This window comes from Equus caballus, chromosome 1 (genome assembly GCF_041296265.1).
Source record: "Equus caballus isolate H_3958 breed thoroughbred chromosome 1, TB-T2T, whole genome shotgun sequence".
Classification (NCBI taxonomy): Eukaryota; Metazoa; Chordata; class Mammalia; order Perissodactyla; family Equidae; genus Equus; species Equus caballus.
In genome coordinates, this window is record NC_091684.1 from 8,106,181 (window position 1) to 8,125,555 (window position 19,375).

A 19,375-nucleotide genomic window follows, 5' to 3' on the forward strand; every position below is an offset into this window, starting at 1 on the left:
GCTCACCTTGGGCACATTCCTTAGCCTCTCCAAGCCTCTGTCTTAATCTATGAGATGAGAACAGTTCCACCCATCTCACAGGGGCCTTTCGCAGATTCAGTGAAGGAGTATGTATAAAACAGCCCAGCGCCTGGCTCAGAATAAATGTTCAGTAGATTTTATCATCATTATTATCTTTGAAAATCAGGGCTTCAGCATGGATATCGCCCCTTGAAAATTCCAGTTTTATTCCAGATGCAGGTCAAGCCTACCCTCCTGCCTACACCCCACCAAGCCCACACTGCCCCTCCCTGTTCCAGTTATACCCACCACCCTACACTGCGCTTGCCTGTCTCTCCCTTAGACTGTAATGCTATGAATAATGAACTCTCCTGCCCATCCTCAAAGGCCTAGAATAGTTCCAGGCACATGGTAGGCTCTCGATAAGTGTTGAGTGGATGGATGGATGGGTGGATGGACAGAGGGATGGGTGGGTGGAAGGAATTAGTTTGCCTACTACTCTCATAAAGCATTGGGATTCTGGGAAATGTTGAACTCAACCGTCATATAATATGTCTTTGTTGTTGTTTCGTGTGCAGCTGTCTCATCCGGAAGGCTATGGGGGACTCATTTTTACCAGCCCCCGAGCAGTGGAAGCAGTGGAGCTGTGTTTAGAGAAAGACAATAAAACTGAAGGTGAGGGTGGGTCTGCTGTGGATTCCACTGGACTTTTCTGTACTCTGAGTTCTCCCATTGGTGATACTAGATTCCAGAAATAGCTGCACTTCTGGTTTGAAAATTGCAATGACTTTTAGCTCAGAAAGTATTTAGGTACCAAGTTACTTCACATTTGTGTAACCTTTGGAGGGAGCAGAAAATGAGCTTTCTTCTTATGAGCTGTTTCTTAGCATCCCCCACAGAATGACATGTTAACCTGTTAGTGTTCTGATGGAGTGAGTACTTAGTGGTGCCATGTCACAGGTACTGCCCTGGGAAACAGGAGCCAGTGCTGCCACCTAAACTCCCAGATGGATGTTCACCTGCCAGGTAGTTATACCTCCCCTCAGAGTACCTCAGCGCCAGTCTCTTTCCTCAAAGAGATGACGAGAAGATCCACCAGTAGATGAGAAAACGGTCTGTGCTGTACCAGGCACCTAGGGACATGATCATCTCTTAGAGGTTCCTGCCTCCCTCCTTTCTCTCCATCACAACAGATGAACAAAGCCCGGGTTTCAGGCTGAACAACCACCTTAGTCTGCTCGATGGAACAGCTTCATAGCTAACGTTTTTGGAGTGTCTTCTGTATACCAGGTTCTATGTTAACTTTACATTCATTATCTCATTTAATCCTAGACAACTAGCCAGGGGCACACATACTGTGGTCTTCATTTTACAGATAAGGAAACAGGCTTGGGAAGAGTAAGCACTTGTCTAAGGCCATGGAACCACTCAGTCAGGCCTAAGCAGCTCCGGTTATACTAACGAGTGAAGGCAGCGGTGTGGGTGGTTACCAGAAGGGCTTTGCAGCCAGTTAGGCCTGGGTTCAGATGGCCATTCTGACCTTGGCAAGTTCCTTGTCCTTGCTTAGCCTCAGTTTCCTTGTTTGTAAAGTGGGCACGATGATATCTGTATCACGGGATCATCACTCCTACTACTAGCCAGAAGTTATTGAGGGCCTGCTCTGTGCGAGACATGGTCCGCAAAGCTTTACCTGTGAGATTGTACAATTAGTATTTCCACTGACAAATGAGCAGCCTGAAGAGCAGAGGGTATGAAACTCTCCAGAACACATGGTCTGCAAGTCGCAGATTTATGATTCCACCTAGAGTCTGCATCTCAAAGAGAAGATTCAGGACATTGCCTGGCGCATGGTGGGCACTGAATAGTGACAGTGGTGAGTGGTTATTATTCTCTCCCTTTACATTTAATTAGGCTTGCATTATAGCCAAAAAAAAATCACCCTCTCAGTGATTTCATATATACATTTGCCCCCTGTTGAAGAGAAACTCTGATGCTTTTCTTAGGGATGAGGACTTGTGCTGTCCAGTCAGTGTGGCAGCTCAGAAAAGGAAGTACTGTTATGTCCAAAATGGAGAAAGAAAACTCGACGTGGAGAAGCATATGTATTCTCTCCCAGTGGTGCTTCAGAGGTCTTTGTCTTACAATTGTATTTTTCCTTCTGTATGTGATTTGAGGATGAAGATGATGAAAAGGAAGAAAACTCCAGAATGGACACCATAACTTTTTATAGCGCTTTACAGCTTAAAAAGCATTTTCCCATATATTTTCTTATTTTGACTCTCAACAACTCTATGGTATAGGCAGGAGAGGTGTAGTTAATCCCAGTTATCTTGGAGAAACAGACAAGGTGGGTGAGCTGACTTGCCCAGAAACATACACAAGTTAAGGAGCAGAGGCTGGCTTTGAAGTCAGGCTTTCTGCTTCTGTCCAGGGCTCACTCCAGCCGTTACCTGCTGTGGGGCTTGGAGAGTGGTTTGTTCACATGATACAGATAATTTTTAAATAAATATTATTTACATTTGTGCGGTAGGAAAGGAAAGAAGGTGAAACTCAATCTTTGATGACTGTCTGGAAGGATATCTCCCATAGGAGTGTAAAGGGTAGATGAACACTATTGAATTTAAGGGAAACTTATGCTCATAATCAGATTTTAGAAGGAAGAACTAGTATTTCCTTGTTTTCTAAAAGGATATTGAACACCTGGTGGCCTTATGATATATTTATACAATTCGTTTTCTCTCTGTATTTCTTTAATCCATATTTAAAGATGTTTCTTTTTTTGCCATAATATGGTAGTGTTCTCTGTTAAATTGTATTTTTTATGAACCTGATATTTATTATCTCTACTTTGACCCAATGGATAGATGAGCCCTCTTATCTGATATTACAGTTTCTTGACAGCTTTCAGATTTATGTTTCAAATAAAACCAGTTGTATTTCTTTATTAGACATTTAAGTTGCCTCTTTTTAATGACCAGTGACTTTTTCTTTAAAAGTCTAGATTTTTTAATTTTAGTATCAGTATGCAACTGAATGCTTCGAGTTATGTTTGTTTTCTAGTACACATTAAAAATGCTTCTAGTATCAACTGTGGAAATGACTTGATATTTCAAGCAAGGCATGCTGAAACATTTACCAAAGTAACTTTTTAAAATTTGCCTGCAGAATGTAAGCAGTATAAAAATGGAGTTTGAGTTTGAGGTGCTGTTCTTTATGTGGTTATTCCTGGTTAGCTTCACCCGCAGTTCCGTAGGACGGACGGGCAGCCTGGGCAGCGGTCCAGATGGCCCTCTGGTATTTGGAGCTCACGTGTAACTTTGTGTGTTACAGTCTGGGAAAAGTCTCTGAGAGAGAAATGGAACGCTAAGTCCGTGTATGTCGTTGGAAATGCTACTGCTTCTCTAGGTAAGCAATCAAGGTAAAAATAAAACACCTAAAAATGACTGTGAGATTGTGATTTATAATAAGAAATATATATTTGGTCTTTGTTCCTGTTCCTGGCACAGAGCTCCTAAAACCCTTGGAATTTCCTAAGTGGATAAGAAAGATGAAGGTGTCTTTTGTTATTTATGACAAACCTCTTTCAACTCCCCCTGAGTTTATGTTAATGAAGTGACTTTTGGAAAGCCCCTAAAGTTGAGGGCTGGTTGCCAGGGGAACCAGTCTTGTCGTTAGAGTAGGAACTTTCAGCCTCCTGTGCCTCCTGTCCACCTACAGGGAGAAGACGGGCTGGAGGTTGAATCAGTCACCAGTGACCAATGATTTCATTAGCCATGGCTATGTATTGAAGCCTCCATAAAAATCTAAATGGACAGTGACACCGAGAAGTGCTGGGAAGGTGGTGCGTCTGCAGAGGGCATGGAAGCTCCACATCCCTCCCATTCCATACCTTGCCCTATGCATCTCTTTTAGCTGGCTGTTCATTTATGTCTTTGAAATGTCCTTTGTAATAAATTGGCAATAGTTAGTACACTGTTTTTCTTGAGTTCTGTGAGCAGTTCTAGCAAATGATCTAACCAGAGGAGGGGGTTGTGAAAACCTCTGATTCACAGTGGGTTAGTCAGAAGTACAGGTGACAACCTGGACTTTCAAGTGGTCTCTGAAGTGGGGGCCGCCTTGTGGGACTAAGTCCTTAACCTGTGGGATCTGACACTATCTTCAGGTAGATAGTGTCAGAATTGAGTTAAATCGTAGGATGCCTAGCTGAGAATTGGAGAATTGCTTGGTGTGGAAAACCCACACATTTGGTGACCAGAGTCAGCAGTGTGAGTGTGGTAGGAGTAGAGAGTACAATGGAGAAGAAAAACAGGAGCTTTTCATTCCATGGTGACTTACCCTTGTTCATTGTTTTTTAAAACACTTCACTTCAGTCTAAAATACGACTTTTTGCTTATTAAATTGACAAAAGTAATAGTTAAATATATAATGCTGCTGATAAGGGTGCAGTGAAACAAATATATTCAAATATTGCTAAATGGCATTAAAAATTGATTCACATCTTTTGAGAAATACTTGGCTGGTACATATTCAAAAGCTCTGTTAAAATGTTTGTGCCCTTTGGTCCACTAATCCCTTTTCTGATAATCTATCCAAAGTTAATAATCCAAAATAGGAGAAAGGAAGTGGTTTTTAATATGGTAATGTATATCATAACATTATTTATAATCGTGAAAAAATGAAAGCCCCCAAATGTCCAGTGTCAGCACAAGTAACCAATAATCAATCTATAGATTAAAATTGAGGTGAGTTTCTTACATAAGTCAGTCTGAGTACTGTCATAGCCAGTCATAGCCCAGGAGTACCATCTCCACCAGGGAAGAAAGCACTCGGAGAAACGAGGGGTACAGCGTGATTAGATACCATCTCAGAACATACATCGAACGTGACAGGAATACTTCTTTTTCTCTTGTACTACAGTCACAAGATGTTTTGCTGCGTACACAGCAGGTCAGCCTGACCCTGGTTTCTTGGAGGGAAGGCTGATCTTCATAGAAATGCTGATACGGAGGGAGGCATTCACCCCTATCTCTAAAGGCAGCATTCTTTGCTGTGGGATCCTGTAAATCTTTAAAGCAGATGTGCAGTGCATGCTCCACAGGCCTTGGAAGGCCACTGTGGAAAAACAAGGTCAGGCCGAATCTGTTTTAAACCAAAATGGCTTCCTCATATACCTCAATATATTAACCTTCCTTATTGCTTTTCATTTATTCCTTCATCAGTAATGGGGGAATAGTAAAATAAGTTATGATACCTTTATATGATGATTATGTAGTTTCTTCTTTCATATATATATTTTTTTATTTTAAAGGAAACTTGTAGAAAAGTTGCAAGAACACTGTAAAGAACTCAATTTTTCCTGAACCACTGATAGTAAGTTACCAACCTGATGCCCCACCACTTCCAAACAGTCGAGTGTATATTCCTCACAAACAAGGGCACTTTTGTCTGTAACCACAACTAGCCAAGTCAGGAAATTAACGTGCATAGATTACGACCTCTTAATTCTGAGGCCACATTCAAACTTCATCAGTTGTTCCAATAATATCTATTGTAGCAAAAGGATAAAGTTCAAAGTCAGGCCTCGCACCTAGTTGTCCTTATGAGTTAGTTTTGCAGGCTGGACTAGTGCCTCAGTCTGTCTGTGGCTCTCACCATCTTGACACTTTTAAAGAGTCCAGGCCAGTTATTTTGTAGAAGGTCCTCCAGTTTGGGTTTGTCTGATTTTTCTTCATGATTGGATTCATTGAGGCTGTACATCCCTGGCAGGAATATCACAAAAGCGATGCTGTGTTTTTCTCATTGCCTCTCATCTAGTAGTGCCTCATTTTGACTTGCCCCGTTACTGGTGGTTCTCCTGTGGCCCCTTGATTTAGGTGGTGTTCTCAGGCTTCTCCACAGTGAAGCTACTGTTTTTGTTTCAAAATTAATAAGTATTTTGTGAGGAGGTACTTTGACGTTAATAACCTATTCTTCATCACACTTTCATTTTATTAGGTTATTTATTTATATCAGTATAGATTCCTGGTTTCCTATTTTCTTTAATAGGGTATAATCCATTACTGTCTGTTTATTTTGTTGTTGAAATTGTCCCTGATGTGGCCAGTGGCAACCACTTCAAAGTTTCTTCTGTGTCCTTTTGACATGTCCCCCCATCGTTCTTTGACCCCATGTCTTTTCTGGCACAAAGAGATGTTCCAGGTTTGTCTGATACTTTCCCTGTGCCAGCCCTGAAATCAGTCATTTTCTCTAGGAAGCCCCGGTTCCTTTTAGTGGAGGGTGGTATTTAGAAGACGTGATGTGGGCGTTCAGTGTGTTCATTGTCCTTGGGCTTCACTGCTCCCAGGCCTTTTCAATAGACAGAGATGGGGAATCGTAATTTTATACACACACATATCCATTTCTATATATCTACATTTATATATGTATATCTGTTTATATTAAAAGCCGTGGGTTCACTCCACCACTTCCAATTCCAGTCCAGCACTACAGCGTTTGTTCTAGGTCTTTCATTTCGTTTTTTTCATTTAATTAATTCTTTCTTGAGGTAACACTGGGTCTTTCATTTCTATATTTGTAACTCCCTTCTCTGGCAGTGGGAAACCTGGCTCCCAGGTAATACATTTACTTGCTTGATCAACACCCCCGTTTGGAACCAGCCTCCCCTGGCTCTGCCCCCACATGGATGCCCTCCTCACTCTGCCTGGTCTCTGACACCCAACACTCATTTCACTCTGCCCTGCCTAATGGCCTTAGGACTGAATTGTTCAAAAAGAGAAGGGAAAGGGAGAGGCTATGTGGTCTTTTAAAAATATTTTGAGGAATATTTACAGCATAGGAAAATACAATGTAACATTGAGTAAAAAGCAGGATACAATGTAGATATGATACAATTTCAGTTTAATTTAAAACTATAGATACTGAAATAGGTAGAGAGCCTTCCTTCCGCCTCCCCCCAAAAAAGCCTAAAAGGAGAAGGGATTCAAACAGACAAGTGTCTGTGTATGTAATGTTCACAGCAGCATCAGTCACAACAGGCAAAAGGTGGAAAAAACCCAAATGTCCATCAAGAGATGAATGGATAAACAAGATGTGGTCTGTCCGTACAATGGAATATCATTCAGACGTAAAGGGAAGGAAATCCTGACATATGCTGCAATACGGATGAACCTTGAAGACATTATTCTAAGTGAAATGAGCTGGACCCAAAAAGACAAATACTGTCTATGTATATGCGGCACCTGGAGTAGTCAAATTCAGAGACAGAAGGTACAGTGGAGGTTCCCAGGGGCTGGTGCAGGGGGAAATGGGAGTTTAATTGGGTATAGAGTTTCTGTTTGGGATGATGAAAAAGTTGGAAACGGATAGTGGTGATAGTTGTATATCATTGTGATTGAACTTCATGCCACTGAATTATATACTTAAAAAATAGTTAAAATGGTAAATTTTATATTATCTATTTTTACTGGAATAAAAAACATAAAGGAAAATCACTAAATATTAAAGATAGTTATCTCTAGGTGGTGGTATTATAGTTGGTTTTTATAATTTTATTAATATTGTCTACATTTTTCCAAATAGTCTTGAATTTGTGTTATTTTTAAAGCACAAAATGTAAACAGTGAATCATTAAAAATTTTAAATACTTAAACAATGCTTAGCAATTGTAAGAACCTATAATTTTGTTTTAAAACAGTTCAGTTTGTCCAGATGAATTTTAAAATATTGGGGGAAGATGCAGTATGAGCGAAAACAGTTTAAGAATTAAAAGCACATTTTCCAGACAACAAAATGAAGGTGACGAAGAGGCCAGATGGGAGTTGCTAGACTGATGCAGAGCTGACGGCAGCTCCTCCGAGCAGTGCGGCTTTACCACCAGGCTCAGCACATGAGCAGTGCAGCTTTACCACCAGGCTCAGCACATGAGCAGGGCAGAGGGGCTTGGAGCTTTGGTCGCCAAGGGAACCACCTCCACTCTCCTGCCTCTCCCCAAAAAATAAGTTGAGAATTTTCTTGTACTTTCTTTTCTATTTTTTTCCTGAGTTAGAAGAGGAAAGAAAATAATATAGGCAATATCTGACATATACCAAAACTTCAGCTATCAAATAGAATGTATTTGTAAATTTTCCTATTTTGATTTTGTATTCCAGATTCACACTTCCACACATTACCTGATAAACAAACATCTTGAGCTATCACATGATCTTCAGTTTGATTTCACTACTATCACTATGCATTTTGCTCTCACTGTTCTGTCAAATGAGACAAAAACTAGAGGGAAAAAATGGTGATACAGTGATGAGAAATCTGAGACTTAGAGCAGCTGAGAGCAGGCCGTCATCAAGTGTGGCACAAGTAGCAAAGATTTGGTCCCAATCACTCTTATTGGCCTCCAGCTGCTCCCTGTTTATTCAGTTGTTAAGGGAAAGGATATGTTCTAAATGCTGGAAACATATCATCAAAGAAGAGATGAAATTAGGGATTTTGCAATTTAAAAAAATCTCTTTGGGAGAAACCAGATCCTACCTTAACATGAAATTCAATCAACCACATTTTGAACATTCTATTTTAGTTCACCCTTCCAGACATGACATACAGGAGGAGCTCTCTTTAGTGTGTACAGGGAAGAGGCATTGCTTGAACTCCCAAGATTCCTGTTCATCCTGAGTTTCAGCAAGAGCCTAGGGAGTTAGAGGCAGTTGGAAGAGACCATGCCTGGTGTATTAGTCATCTTTTGCTGTGTAACATATTACTCCAAAACTTAATAGCTAGAAACAACAACTTCTAATATCTTAGAGTTTCTGTGGGTCAGGAATCTGGGAATGGCTTAGTTGGGTCCTTCTGGCTCAGGGTCTTTGACCAGCAATCCAGCTGTTGGCCACGGCTACAGACATCTCAGGGATAACTGGGGGAGGGTCTGCTTCCAAGATCAGACACATGGATCCACTTCCCAAGTCACTCACATGGGCATCTCTAAAGGGCTACCTACCTTATGACATGGCAGCTGGCTTCCCCTATTGTGACACAATCCAAGACAGAGCACCCAAGACAGAAGCCACAGTCTTTTTATGTTCTGATCTTGGAAGTGATATCCCATCTTCTTTTTGTTTGAATCGAGTCAGTAAGTCCAACTCACACTCATGGGGAGGGGATGACACAGGGGTATGAGTACCAGGGATAACTGGGGGCCGTTTTACAGCACCCAGGAGCCCTCTGGTCAACTTGAGCAGGAGAGCCTCCCTTGGCTTTCCCAGGTCCAGAGAGTTGGACATTTTAAGCAAGGAGAAGAAAAGGTGGAAATGTTTCTCAAAGTAGAAATGAAAAGAGGGTCCAGTGAACAGCAAGGGGTCTCAATGTGGAAGTCTAGAGAGAAGAGATGTTTGTGCCGCTTCATCAATGTGACTTGACATAATTTTGTAGATATTATTATTACTTGATGGAGAAAAGTACATGTTGTGTAACTTTGTTCTTGGTCTGCATAAAATCTCTTCAGAACGTTGTTCTGGTTGGGTGATTTGTACTTGTTTAAATAAGATTTCTGTTTGTATTGAAGAAGTCATGTTGGTTGGCCGTAGGCTGATTTCCTGCAGCTCAGCCACCCATCCCCAGGGAAAGCCTCCCGTCTGGCTGCCCAAAGGTGGGGTTCCTTACCTCCCCCATCTGATTGCAGGGCTGGTGCCTGGGATCTGTTAAGTGGCCCCTGTTGCTTGGCCTTGTAAACCCGGACCAGTTGCTCCATGGGAGATAGCTTAGCGGTTAACAACTCAGAAGTCAGTAACTTCATTATGAGGTATACATATGTACTGTTGGAACAAATTACCATCTACACCTATTAGTATGATTCATAACAGCTGCTGTGTTTGAGTCCCTGTTATACACCAGGCCCTGCACTACGCACTTTATGTATATGATTTCTCATTTTCATAAGGAAGGTTTTAGTAAGCCCATTTTCCTGATTTAAAAAACAGATTCTAAGAGAGAGGATGTGATTTGCCAGGATCGCACACTTAGGAAGTGGTACAGCTATTGTTTAAATCCATGACTGCATTTTTCCAAAGCCGCTGTGCCCCACTGATAGAAGCGTGCAGATGTTTTACCACTTTTATACCATATTGATTTTTTTTAGTATTTTTTCATTGCCTTGTTTTCACATTAACTCTGGGAAAAGACTTTACAGAGATCATCTTATCCATAACCTTGTTAATGTTTTCAAATCCCATTTCTTGATTCTCGCTAATTTGCTTTTGCACTAAGGATTTTATTTTACCTTTAGATTACCAAATGGTACCTTTTCAGCATAGGCTTCTGCCAGCAGAGAATTTCACCCCACAGGTTTACACAAGCCCAGAAAATTGGATCCATTGTGGCAGTCGTTATCCTAACCTCTCAAATGTAATGAATACTCTGTGGCAGGTTTGTCTGTGATTAGCTTGATTTATTTCACATGGTTGTGAATAATTTGAAGTTTCGTTGTTGGCCATCACATAGAGGAGGCCTGTGCCCTGACCATGGGCCTGCCTGGGCCTGAGTGTTGGTTGCAATGCTTGTACTGAGTTAGAGCAGAGCCAGCCTTGCCGTCCCCAGGGGCTGAGACCTTACACCAAACGTTCATTCCCCAAACCTGTGCTGAGAGCCTTCTGTGGGCTACAGGGTGGACCAGACTGCCCTGCCCTCGCAGACAGAGCTGACAGCACTCGACGGCTCAGAGCCCCAGCTTCCTCCTCTCTGAAGCACAGGCACAGTCTCCACATTGTCCAGCTCACAGGGTTGGTTAAAGATCAGATGAGCAGGCAGTCACTTTCGAACCCAAAGCAGTATATGAGTCAGTGTTCTAGGCGTTGTTCCTGCTGTCCAGTTACTTAGGACAAATGTGTATAAATGTCGACATTAAGTACCAGCCTCACTGCAAGTACTGATGTCCCAGTTCAGTTCCCGGGAAGTTTCCAGGGTTCCTTGGTGCACTGAGACCTTCCTCATGCAGTCAGAGGAGGGGCGGCCCAGCCTGGGTTGGCAGTGTAGCAGAAGCAAGGGCTTTGTTCCTGAACAAAGTTTACAGCTGCACGTGACTTTTTTCTCTTGGACTCAGCACGTTTGTAATGATCTGTAAATTAAAAGCTGATGGTGTTTACGTTAAAGCTACAGTTTGTTATTAGCCAGTCTCATGTGAATCTGAAATGGAATGCCCACAGCACTTCCTTTCTCAGAGAAGTTCCACATTCCTGTGAGCAGGTAGCAGGTGCTGACCGGGCCGCCCCTGGGCCCTTCCTTCATCAGCATCCTCTGCAGAGCGGCCAGTGTTCCCCATCTGGAAAAGTGCAGGGGAGCCTGGGTGTCGCTTCTTGCTTAGTTCATGAATAGGAATCTTTCACGAACAGCTAGTACAGCCCCTCACCCTAAATGACCTGCATCCTGGTGCTGTTGGGTCCCTGTTGGCAGATTATTATGAAACCTCTCCTCCCCTCCCTTCCATTTCAGTCTGCCATGTCAACCCATGACATCTTTCCAGATGGGGGCTGGCGTCGTCTCCCCAACAAAATGAGGGCTCTCTAATGCCCTGTGATGGTGTACAACGCTCACCACCTCCTGACTGACTGATAAGAAAACCACCTTTCTTGAGTTCCTCCTAGATGGCCAGCAGTTGGCTCTCCTCATGTCATAAAATCCCTTAAAACAGTCTCATATGGTTGGTGTCTTCCCCCCTTGTAGATGAGCTCTGTGGGGCCCAGAGAAACTGGTACATTCCTAAATCCACACTTCTGGGATGGGTGGGCCAGGACCCAGCACCCTCAGGTCTGACACGATGCCTGTGGCCTTCCTAAACCCACCTTCAAGAGGAGGCCTTCTCTGTGTGATTTGTAAAGCACATGCCTTTGTATTTGCACATTAAAAAAACAACACAAGAACAGAAGGACTTTAGTAACCACGTAAAGAATTATATTTCTTTGTTGTTTTCCAGTGAATAAAATTGGCCTGGATACAGAAGGAGAAAACTGTGGAAATGCAGAAAAGCTTGCAGAATATATTTGTTCCAGTAAGTAGAAAAAGGTCACCCCAAGTTTATTTTTTGTTTATTGGTCTCACAACTACTACCGAGGGAAAGGAATACTTCCTGGATGCGTTGTCCATGGTGATGCTGGTTGATGTGCAGTGCGTGAGCCACTCCTGGGACCACAGCCTACTTGCGTTTGTGATGTCTCTTCTTGTTTGAGATTCAGCCAGCCTTCCTCCACCCCTACACCAAGGACTTGACACAAACATACCGCAAAATAAAATGTTTGGAGATGGATCCAGCAGTGAGACCATCTGCAGTGATTATAAAGGAAGTGGAGGCAGTAGGAGCTGCTGGGTATCTTCCCTTCTGTCGCTTGTCTCCTCCCTTCCTATTCGGAACTGCTTCCTTCTCTGGATTCCCTCCTCTACAACTTGCCCCCAGGTAACGAGCTGACTTACCCCCTAATATGCTCATCATCAGGCAGCATATGGACTGGGACTTAACATGGCCCTATCCTAGAGGTGCTGGCACTTAAGTGGGGATTAAGCCTTAAACTAATTATGGAATTTTAGTCTTCAGACAAACACATGAAGAAAGATTTTTTGAGCAGAGATCTTGGAAACAGGGATGCAAAGGCTAAAAGTATACATGTGGGCCAGTCCCCTTTAGGCGCTCTTTTCCCCGCACGTCTAATCCAAGTGCAGACACGCGCTCTCGCGCCCTTGTCTTTTTGACCCCTCCCTGATAGAAGTGTGACATACACCCACTTAAAAGATGAAGTAGCATCATCTTGCTTTATATTACTGGAGGAGAAATCAAAATTTTGCTCCTCAAGATTAGGGACTGGCAAATGTTGTCTGTTAAGGACCACATATGTAGGCTCTGCAGGCCGTGTGGTCTCTGTCAGAATAACTAACCTCTGCCCGTGATAGCCTGAGAGCAGCCATAGACCATACATGACATGGGCTGGGCTCTGACCCGGGGCTGTGGTTTGCCGACCCCTTCTGGAATGGGTTGGCTGTCTCCAAGCTTGGAGTCAGGGCCAGGTGGACTGCTCATGCCTGAGGTTTTCCTCTGAGGCTGTCCCTGAAATGGTGCATCTTCTCTGCCCCTTAGGTAGTGGTGTCAGGGTGGGCAGGGAGAAAGAACACCTTAAATAGGTCTTTGTATGGCTTCTGGGACAGTGGTGGATGGTTTTATTTTAGGCATGATGTTTTTAAAAAACATTCCTTCTCAAGGTGGTGTTTCTCAGTCTGCACATTTGCACACTAAGTCTTAGGAAGTCTTCCTGTCGTGAACCGGTACCGTTGGTGAATGCACTCCAGCTTGTATGTTTCTGTTGGCCACTGGGAGCCTGTCCTGGAAAAGGTCCCGTGCCCTTCGCTACACCGCGGGCTAAGACCCTGGAGCTCCATTAGGCCTTGGGGGAGCGGTCCACAGAGGAGGGGCAGCGTGCAATCGGACAGCGGAGGCACTGCTGGGTCTCCGTGGACTTTTCCCAAGCTCCCAATTTTATTTTCTTTTTTCCCCCAATTTTCTTTTAAAAATAATTTCTTTTTATCTTTTCTTAGTCACTACACACTCTGTGTTAATATTGAAAACTAGCATTTATTGAGTGCTCAGTGTGTCCCATGGCACTCTGCCTACATCGTTTCATTTAGTCTTCGTCACCACCCCGTGGAGGCAGAATCACCTCCACTGTAAGCTGTGTGTCCACTATGGTAGCCACTAGCCACATAGGGCCATTTAAATTAAATTAATGAAAATGAAATAAAATGAAAAATTCAGTTCCCCAGTCACTGGGCACAGTCCAAGCTCAGCCATCACTGGTAGCTCATGGCACCACAGGGACAGCCCAGGGCATTCCCATCATCGCCCACAGTTCTTTTCCACACTGCTGTTATAGCGGCTCTGGGGACAAACTGACTGTCTGTGGTCACAGAGCTGTGAGGGGACAGGGTTGGAGTGCTGACCTAGCACTGCCTGGCCAGCACTCTACCCAGGGCCAGCACGCTCAGTAGATCTGCCCCAGCACCTGCTGGCACCGCGCTCCCATCACCCTGCTGGGCATCAAGCTCTGCTCCCTCCCTCAGGGAGCTCCGGCCCAGTACTTGCCCAGTACTTCAGCTGAGAGTGATTGGTGTGAGAGGTCAGGGCGCAGTGCAGGGCACACGGGCAGATGTGCCTGACTGTGTGAGCAGAGCCTCACGGGCCCTCCCGAGGTTCCCTGGGCTCCAGCTTTGCAGAGCTGTGGGCCTTTTCTGATCACTCTCCTTGTAAGGATAAGCTCCAGCCATGGAATGGCTCAGCCATTTGGAAACCCGAGTCTTTGCTCTCTGGAGCTCAGCAGATGCCCTTTCAGCAGCTTGGTCATGCCTGTGGGCACTGATTGGCACCTCTGCTGCCCGCCCCCACACTCCCTCCCCTGTCACACTAGGACAGTCCAACAGGGTTCAGCAAACATTTGCCTAGGAACACCTGTGTGCCAGGCCCTTCGCAGGGGTAGGGGGAGGAGGATCAGGAGTAATGAGAGAGGGGGCAACATAGACATCAGTGACCTTCACAAGGCAGGAGTGGATTAAGCGACAAGAAGTGGTATAAAGAGCATGTGTATGGGAGGGCGTCCAAAAGAAGGCCGAGGTCTTCAGGAAAGTGTATGTAAAGAGAACACAGCCCGCTGGCGTCCCCATCAGAGAGGGGCCGTGTATAAGGGGAGCCTGCGGGAAGGACAAGACCTCCACCTACTGAGCGCCAAGCCTTCCCAGTCAGGGAGCCGCCAGAGCAGAGACAGTGCAGTGCGAGGAGAGCGTTGTCCAGGAGGCTGGAGTGGGGAATGGGGCTTGGTGGGAACAGTAGGGGACCAGCTGGAGAGCCATGGAGGTGGGCACTAGAGTCGTGGGCCTGCAGACCGACTGTCACGTTTCAAAGCCCCTGAAGCACTGCAGCTCAGGAGGGAGTGGCTCCTACCAGATCTGAGGCAGGAAGCCCACAGGGGCCTGCCCAGGCACAGCAACACTGACGGTGCTCCCTGCCTCGGCTCCAGCTTCCACCAGGATTGGCCCCAAGGGGAGTCACTGGCTTCAGGCTCACTTACATTGTCATTGGGACTTTGTAGGAGTGTCTCAGAAGCACATCCCTTAAGTGCCTTAAGTGGGAGAGTCTCAGAAACAAATCCTTAACTTAGGAAGAGCATTTTTTAAAACTTAAAGAGCCATCACCAAACTAAGTAAAGGGAAGAGCAGGGTGGGATGCTGTGGTGGATCTGATCGGAGGGGAAAGGGAACCGCCTTCCTCACGGCTGCCCTGCTCCATGGCTGGGGTCTCTGCCAGGACTGCAGAGAGAGCACCGGGAACACGTTCGTTGAGTATAGCAAGGCGATGGCGGGCCCATCATGCACCTGGCATATGCTGCCATCTTGTGCATGTGGTCTCCGATTGTCTGATACGTTGCTGTGCTGAGCCCGTGACAAGGGGGTGATTATTAGACTCACTTTTACTGCTGGAAAGGGGGTGACTTGTCCAAAGTAACCGAGCTAATCTGTGCCAGGCTGGGCCTCCAGCCCAGGACTGTCTGGCTCCCAGGCTCTTGCTCTTTCCCTTCTTCTGTGTACTTCTGGTCCAAAATATGCTCAGTTGTTTTTCATCAGGTGAAAAAGTCACAGGAACAAGAAAGCGGTTCTAAGAGCTCATCCCACTCATTTGGGTGTGGACGCGCTGTCAGTGCTGGTGAGTCACCGTGGCCAAGTCGGGGTTTGGCTGCATTCTTGGTGACAGCTGGGGCTGTGGGGAAGGCCCATTAGGGCAGCTGCGCCCTGCTGACCTCAGAGCTCACCTCAGGGGCACCGAGCTCCCAACACATGTTGTAGCCTGCTCTGTTGGGAGGCTGAGCATTTTCAGACCCATCTCTCTAACTGGGCTGGGCTTAAGGAAAGGCCACCGCTGCTGGGCTTTTTGCAGGAAATGTTGTAAGCCAGAACTGTTAGACACCTTCAAGTTCAAAACACATGGTTCAGGAGACTAATTTGGGGTAAAAAGAGTTCACCATGTGCATAATTTCCTGCTAATGAAAACTGTTGGCCCCCTTTGTTCTCTGGCCACCTTCTCTGTCTGTATGAGGAGTATATTCACCTGGAAGCCCAGGAGACTTTTCTGGATTCCAAGAAGCGCTCTTGGAAGCAGACTAAAAGAGTATTTGAGGCTGAACAGATGTGTAGCTCCTGAAGCAGAAGGCCCCCAGTGGCTGCCTTGTTGCTTCCTGTGGATTGATCCAGACTGTGGGTGGCTGAGGAGCCATTTTCTTTAACATCAGCACAGACACGCCAGTTGCTCACTATTGTGCAGCCAGGTGTTGAAACAGCTGCTGAAAAGCCAAGAGCAGTTGTTCTGGCTCTCCAGCGGTGAGCACTGTCCTAGGCTCCTCGTCATGTGGCCCTAGCCCCAGGGTTTGTTTCTCAGCCATTGAGCCTCACCTCTGCTGAGGGAGAGGAGCATCAGTATGATTGGGCTCCTCCCCCAGCTGTTTGCTGGGTGGGATGCAGATATTCAGAATGTTCCACAGTGATCCAACTCCAGACTCTTTGTTTCTAACATCGTATCAGGGGATAATGGTCGCTGTTAAATGGTATCAAATCCCTTCTTTTTTAATGTAGAAATCAATGTAAGTGGTCGACCTTGGCATTCCTTGTGTGATTAAGTGCCAGGTTTTATAAGGGAAGATTACTGGTTCTTTGGGTGGGACACTTAGCTCCTTAATGGAATAGGTCGCTCCAGCCTGTTTCCTCAGCAGATGATTTGGCTGCATTCACAGTTGATGCATTAGCTCTGGAAGGAGATGGAAGGAAACTGAGTCATTCCTTATTCTAAGGTCCAGAGCTGTCAAGCTGGTGTTCCTCACTTTGCAGACACAAGACGGAAAGGATCTGTGTCACAGCTGAGATAGCACACTGAGATACACAATTAACTGACCCAGGGCTTGGGTGCTGGATATGAACAGGTTCTGCCCTTATCTCGGACGAAGGAGACTGGTCTGCATTCTTTGCAAAGCCCTTGTCACTTCCTTTAATTTATTTCCAGCATGTCTGTGGGTCCTAATAAATCTTCAGTTCACAAGTAGAATATCCAAATAATAATCCATCTTGACTGCAAGGAAGGATTTTCACCTTGGTTTTACCAAGGCATTAATGATTTTCTCCCCGAGTAAACTCTGAAGCTTGATTTTAAAAGCTAAGAATCTACTCTCAATGCTTGGAGTAAACAGACCCGAATCATAGTTATTGCTTATTTTACTTAAACACTTACTTACTATGATAGGCACTATTGTAAGTGCTTAAAGCTATTAACACATTTAATCTGATAGCACATCATTCTGACAGACAATTCTCCTTCCCTTCCAGGATATCTCCTCTAACAGAGGAGAAAGTGCAAGTTAAATGGTAAAAGACAGAAGACAATTACAAAATTTAAAGAGAGAGAGGAAGTCAAAGGCAGTCAGACTGTGCTGAAGTTTATTTGAAATGTCCTCCTGGACTTGGAGCTGACAAAAGTTACTGCAGCCTTGAAGACTTGCTCAGCTCTTCTTCCCTCCCTCCCAATCAGACTCATTATCCTAGTTATCCACAGTTAAGTGCCCACTGCGTACACAGCCTGGACTGTCACAGCAGCACCTCAGAGGGTGAAATCACTGCACACCTGCAAGTTGTGGAGTTTTACACGTGCGCACATGTCCTCCAATGAAATGACATTTACAAAATCAGTTTCGTTATCCTGGTTACCTACAGTGACTACTTATCGAGCCTCACCCCAGCTGCATGACACTCTCCTAGGAGTTTCAACACCGCTGCTGTCTTCAACCCCTACAGCCGAGCAGTCCAGGCCTCTGTCCTGCTAAAGGACTGGAGAGCGGAGCCTCTGAGCCCCATGATTCACCACTTGAGTGTCAGCTTAGACTCCTGCCAGGCTCCTGTCTCTCTCTGTTGTCCCGGAGAGACCGCCTCTCTCACCTCTGCAGAATCAATCAGCTTTAACATTGACCTATTCAGCACTGGCCTATTTGGTCTAAAAATCTGCAGGCGGTAAGCTTATCCCAAAAAGGAATGGGTTATTTGCCCTTGACTTCTCAAAGGGGGTTAGCTCCCCAGGAAATACAGTTGAGGTAGCTTTCCCCTTGGCAGTGAAAGAGGCTTCAACCAGAACGTTGTCAGCTTTGCTGCCCATCTGCCGCTGGGGCAGCGCTTTCCAGGAAGGCAGCTGAGCTGGTCTGGCCTGCATGGCCCAGCTCTCTGCTGAGCACTGGGGGTGCAGTGAGAAAGACACAAATGCCTGTCTTGGGCCAGGAAGCAGATGCTAAGCTCCCCATCTCCCTAGTAGAGGCCAGCAGTCAGAGAATAAGAATGAGCAGCTCAATACTCTGCTGGACCTGCCGAAGGGATGCTTCGAAGGGCAGTAAATTCTACAATCTCCCGAAGGCGCTTTGCACACCTCTGGGGTTCGGCTTGCTGGAAAGGTAGGCCCCTGGTTTTCCTGCCGGATTCCCACAGCTGCCCCAGAGCAGGGGGCTGAGAAGGGTCTGTTGGAGCAGCTTTGGCCCCTAGAATCCTGCACACCCCACCCCGCAACAGGCACAGACACGCAGGCACTGGAGGGATGCCTGGGCTCTGATTAAGCAAACAGCACCTGAACATGGCTTTGAAAATGTGTCTCTAGAGATGGCACCCCCAGTGCATGGATACATTTTCCTCACACTGGGAAAGAGAAGTCAGTGGGCATCTATTATCTCTATTTAAAAATTTCATAATTCCTTGTGTTCTTTTATATGTCAGTACATACTGATGTTTACAGAGCAGTTTAAATAAAGAAAACATGCATCGGTTTGTAGTTATTTAGTAACTTGAAACAAAGAAGCCTGTGGTTATTCCTCTTGTTTAGCTGGACATCATGGAGAAAGTGCTGGATGGGAAAAGTTTGGTTTATTTCTTCCTTTGATTGCAATCACCAAAAAAAGATGTGTTCAGAGAGGTCTTACAGATGTAGAAAAGTATATGTTTGTGTATGACCAACACCCATTAACACTTCTTACATTGGACAGACAGATGTGGAGGGGAAATGATTAGCTCTACTAAAATGCTTTGTTTTCACATTTGAGGAGGATTCTGGAATCTGACAACCCGTAAGTTTTGTTGGATGATATTGTCTCAAACTCGTGTTCAAATCGCATGCTGTCTTCATGATTCTGCAGTGAGCTTAGAGCGGAAAATTCCGTAAGTCTCCCCAGCATGGAGACGTGGAGCAGGGATGAGAGGCAGGGCCATTCTTAGCAGGCGGGGCTCCTGCACAGGGTCCCTCAGCCCCTTGGGCACTTGGCCTGGTGCTGCTGTCTTGGCTGGGATG

At 45.2% G+C, this 19,375-nt stretch overlaps 1 protein-coding gene across 24 annotated transcripts in view; it reads left to right on the forward strand.

Moving 5' to 3' along the window:
• UROS (uroporphyrinogen III synthase) overlaps positions 1-19,375 on the forward strand; it is a 41,631-nt gene that overhangs the window by 10,144 nt on the left and 12,112 nt on the right. For 12 of the 24 annotated variants that reach the window (XM_001490158.7, XM_014733153.3, XM_070275734.1 and 9 more), the window contains 3 exons: positions 579-675; positions 3,331-3,405; positions 11,954-12,028. In XM_001490158.7, coding sequence (XP_001490208.1) covers positions 579-675; positions 3,331-3,405; positions 11,954-12,028 — 247 coding nt within the window. Of the gene's footprint in view, positions 1-578; positions 676-3,330; positions 3,406-11,953; positions 12,431-17,382; positions 18,061-19,375 lie in introns of all 24 variants that reach the window. The other 12 variants (XR_011441561.1, XR_011441571.1, XR_011441592.1 and 9 more) reach the window with 2 other exon arrangements.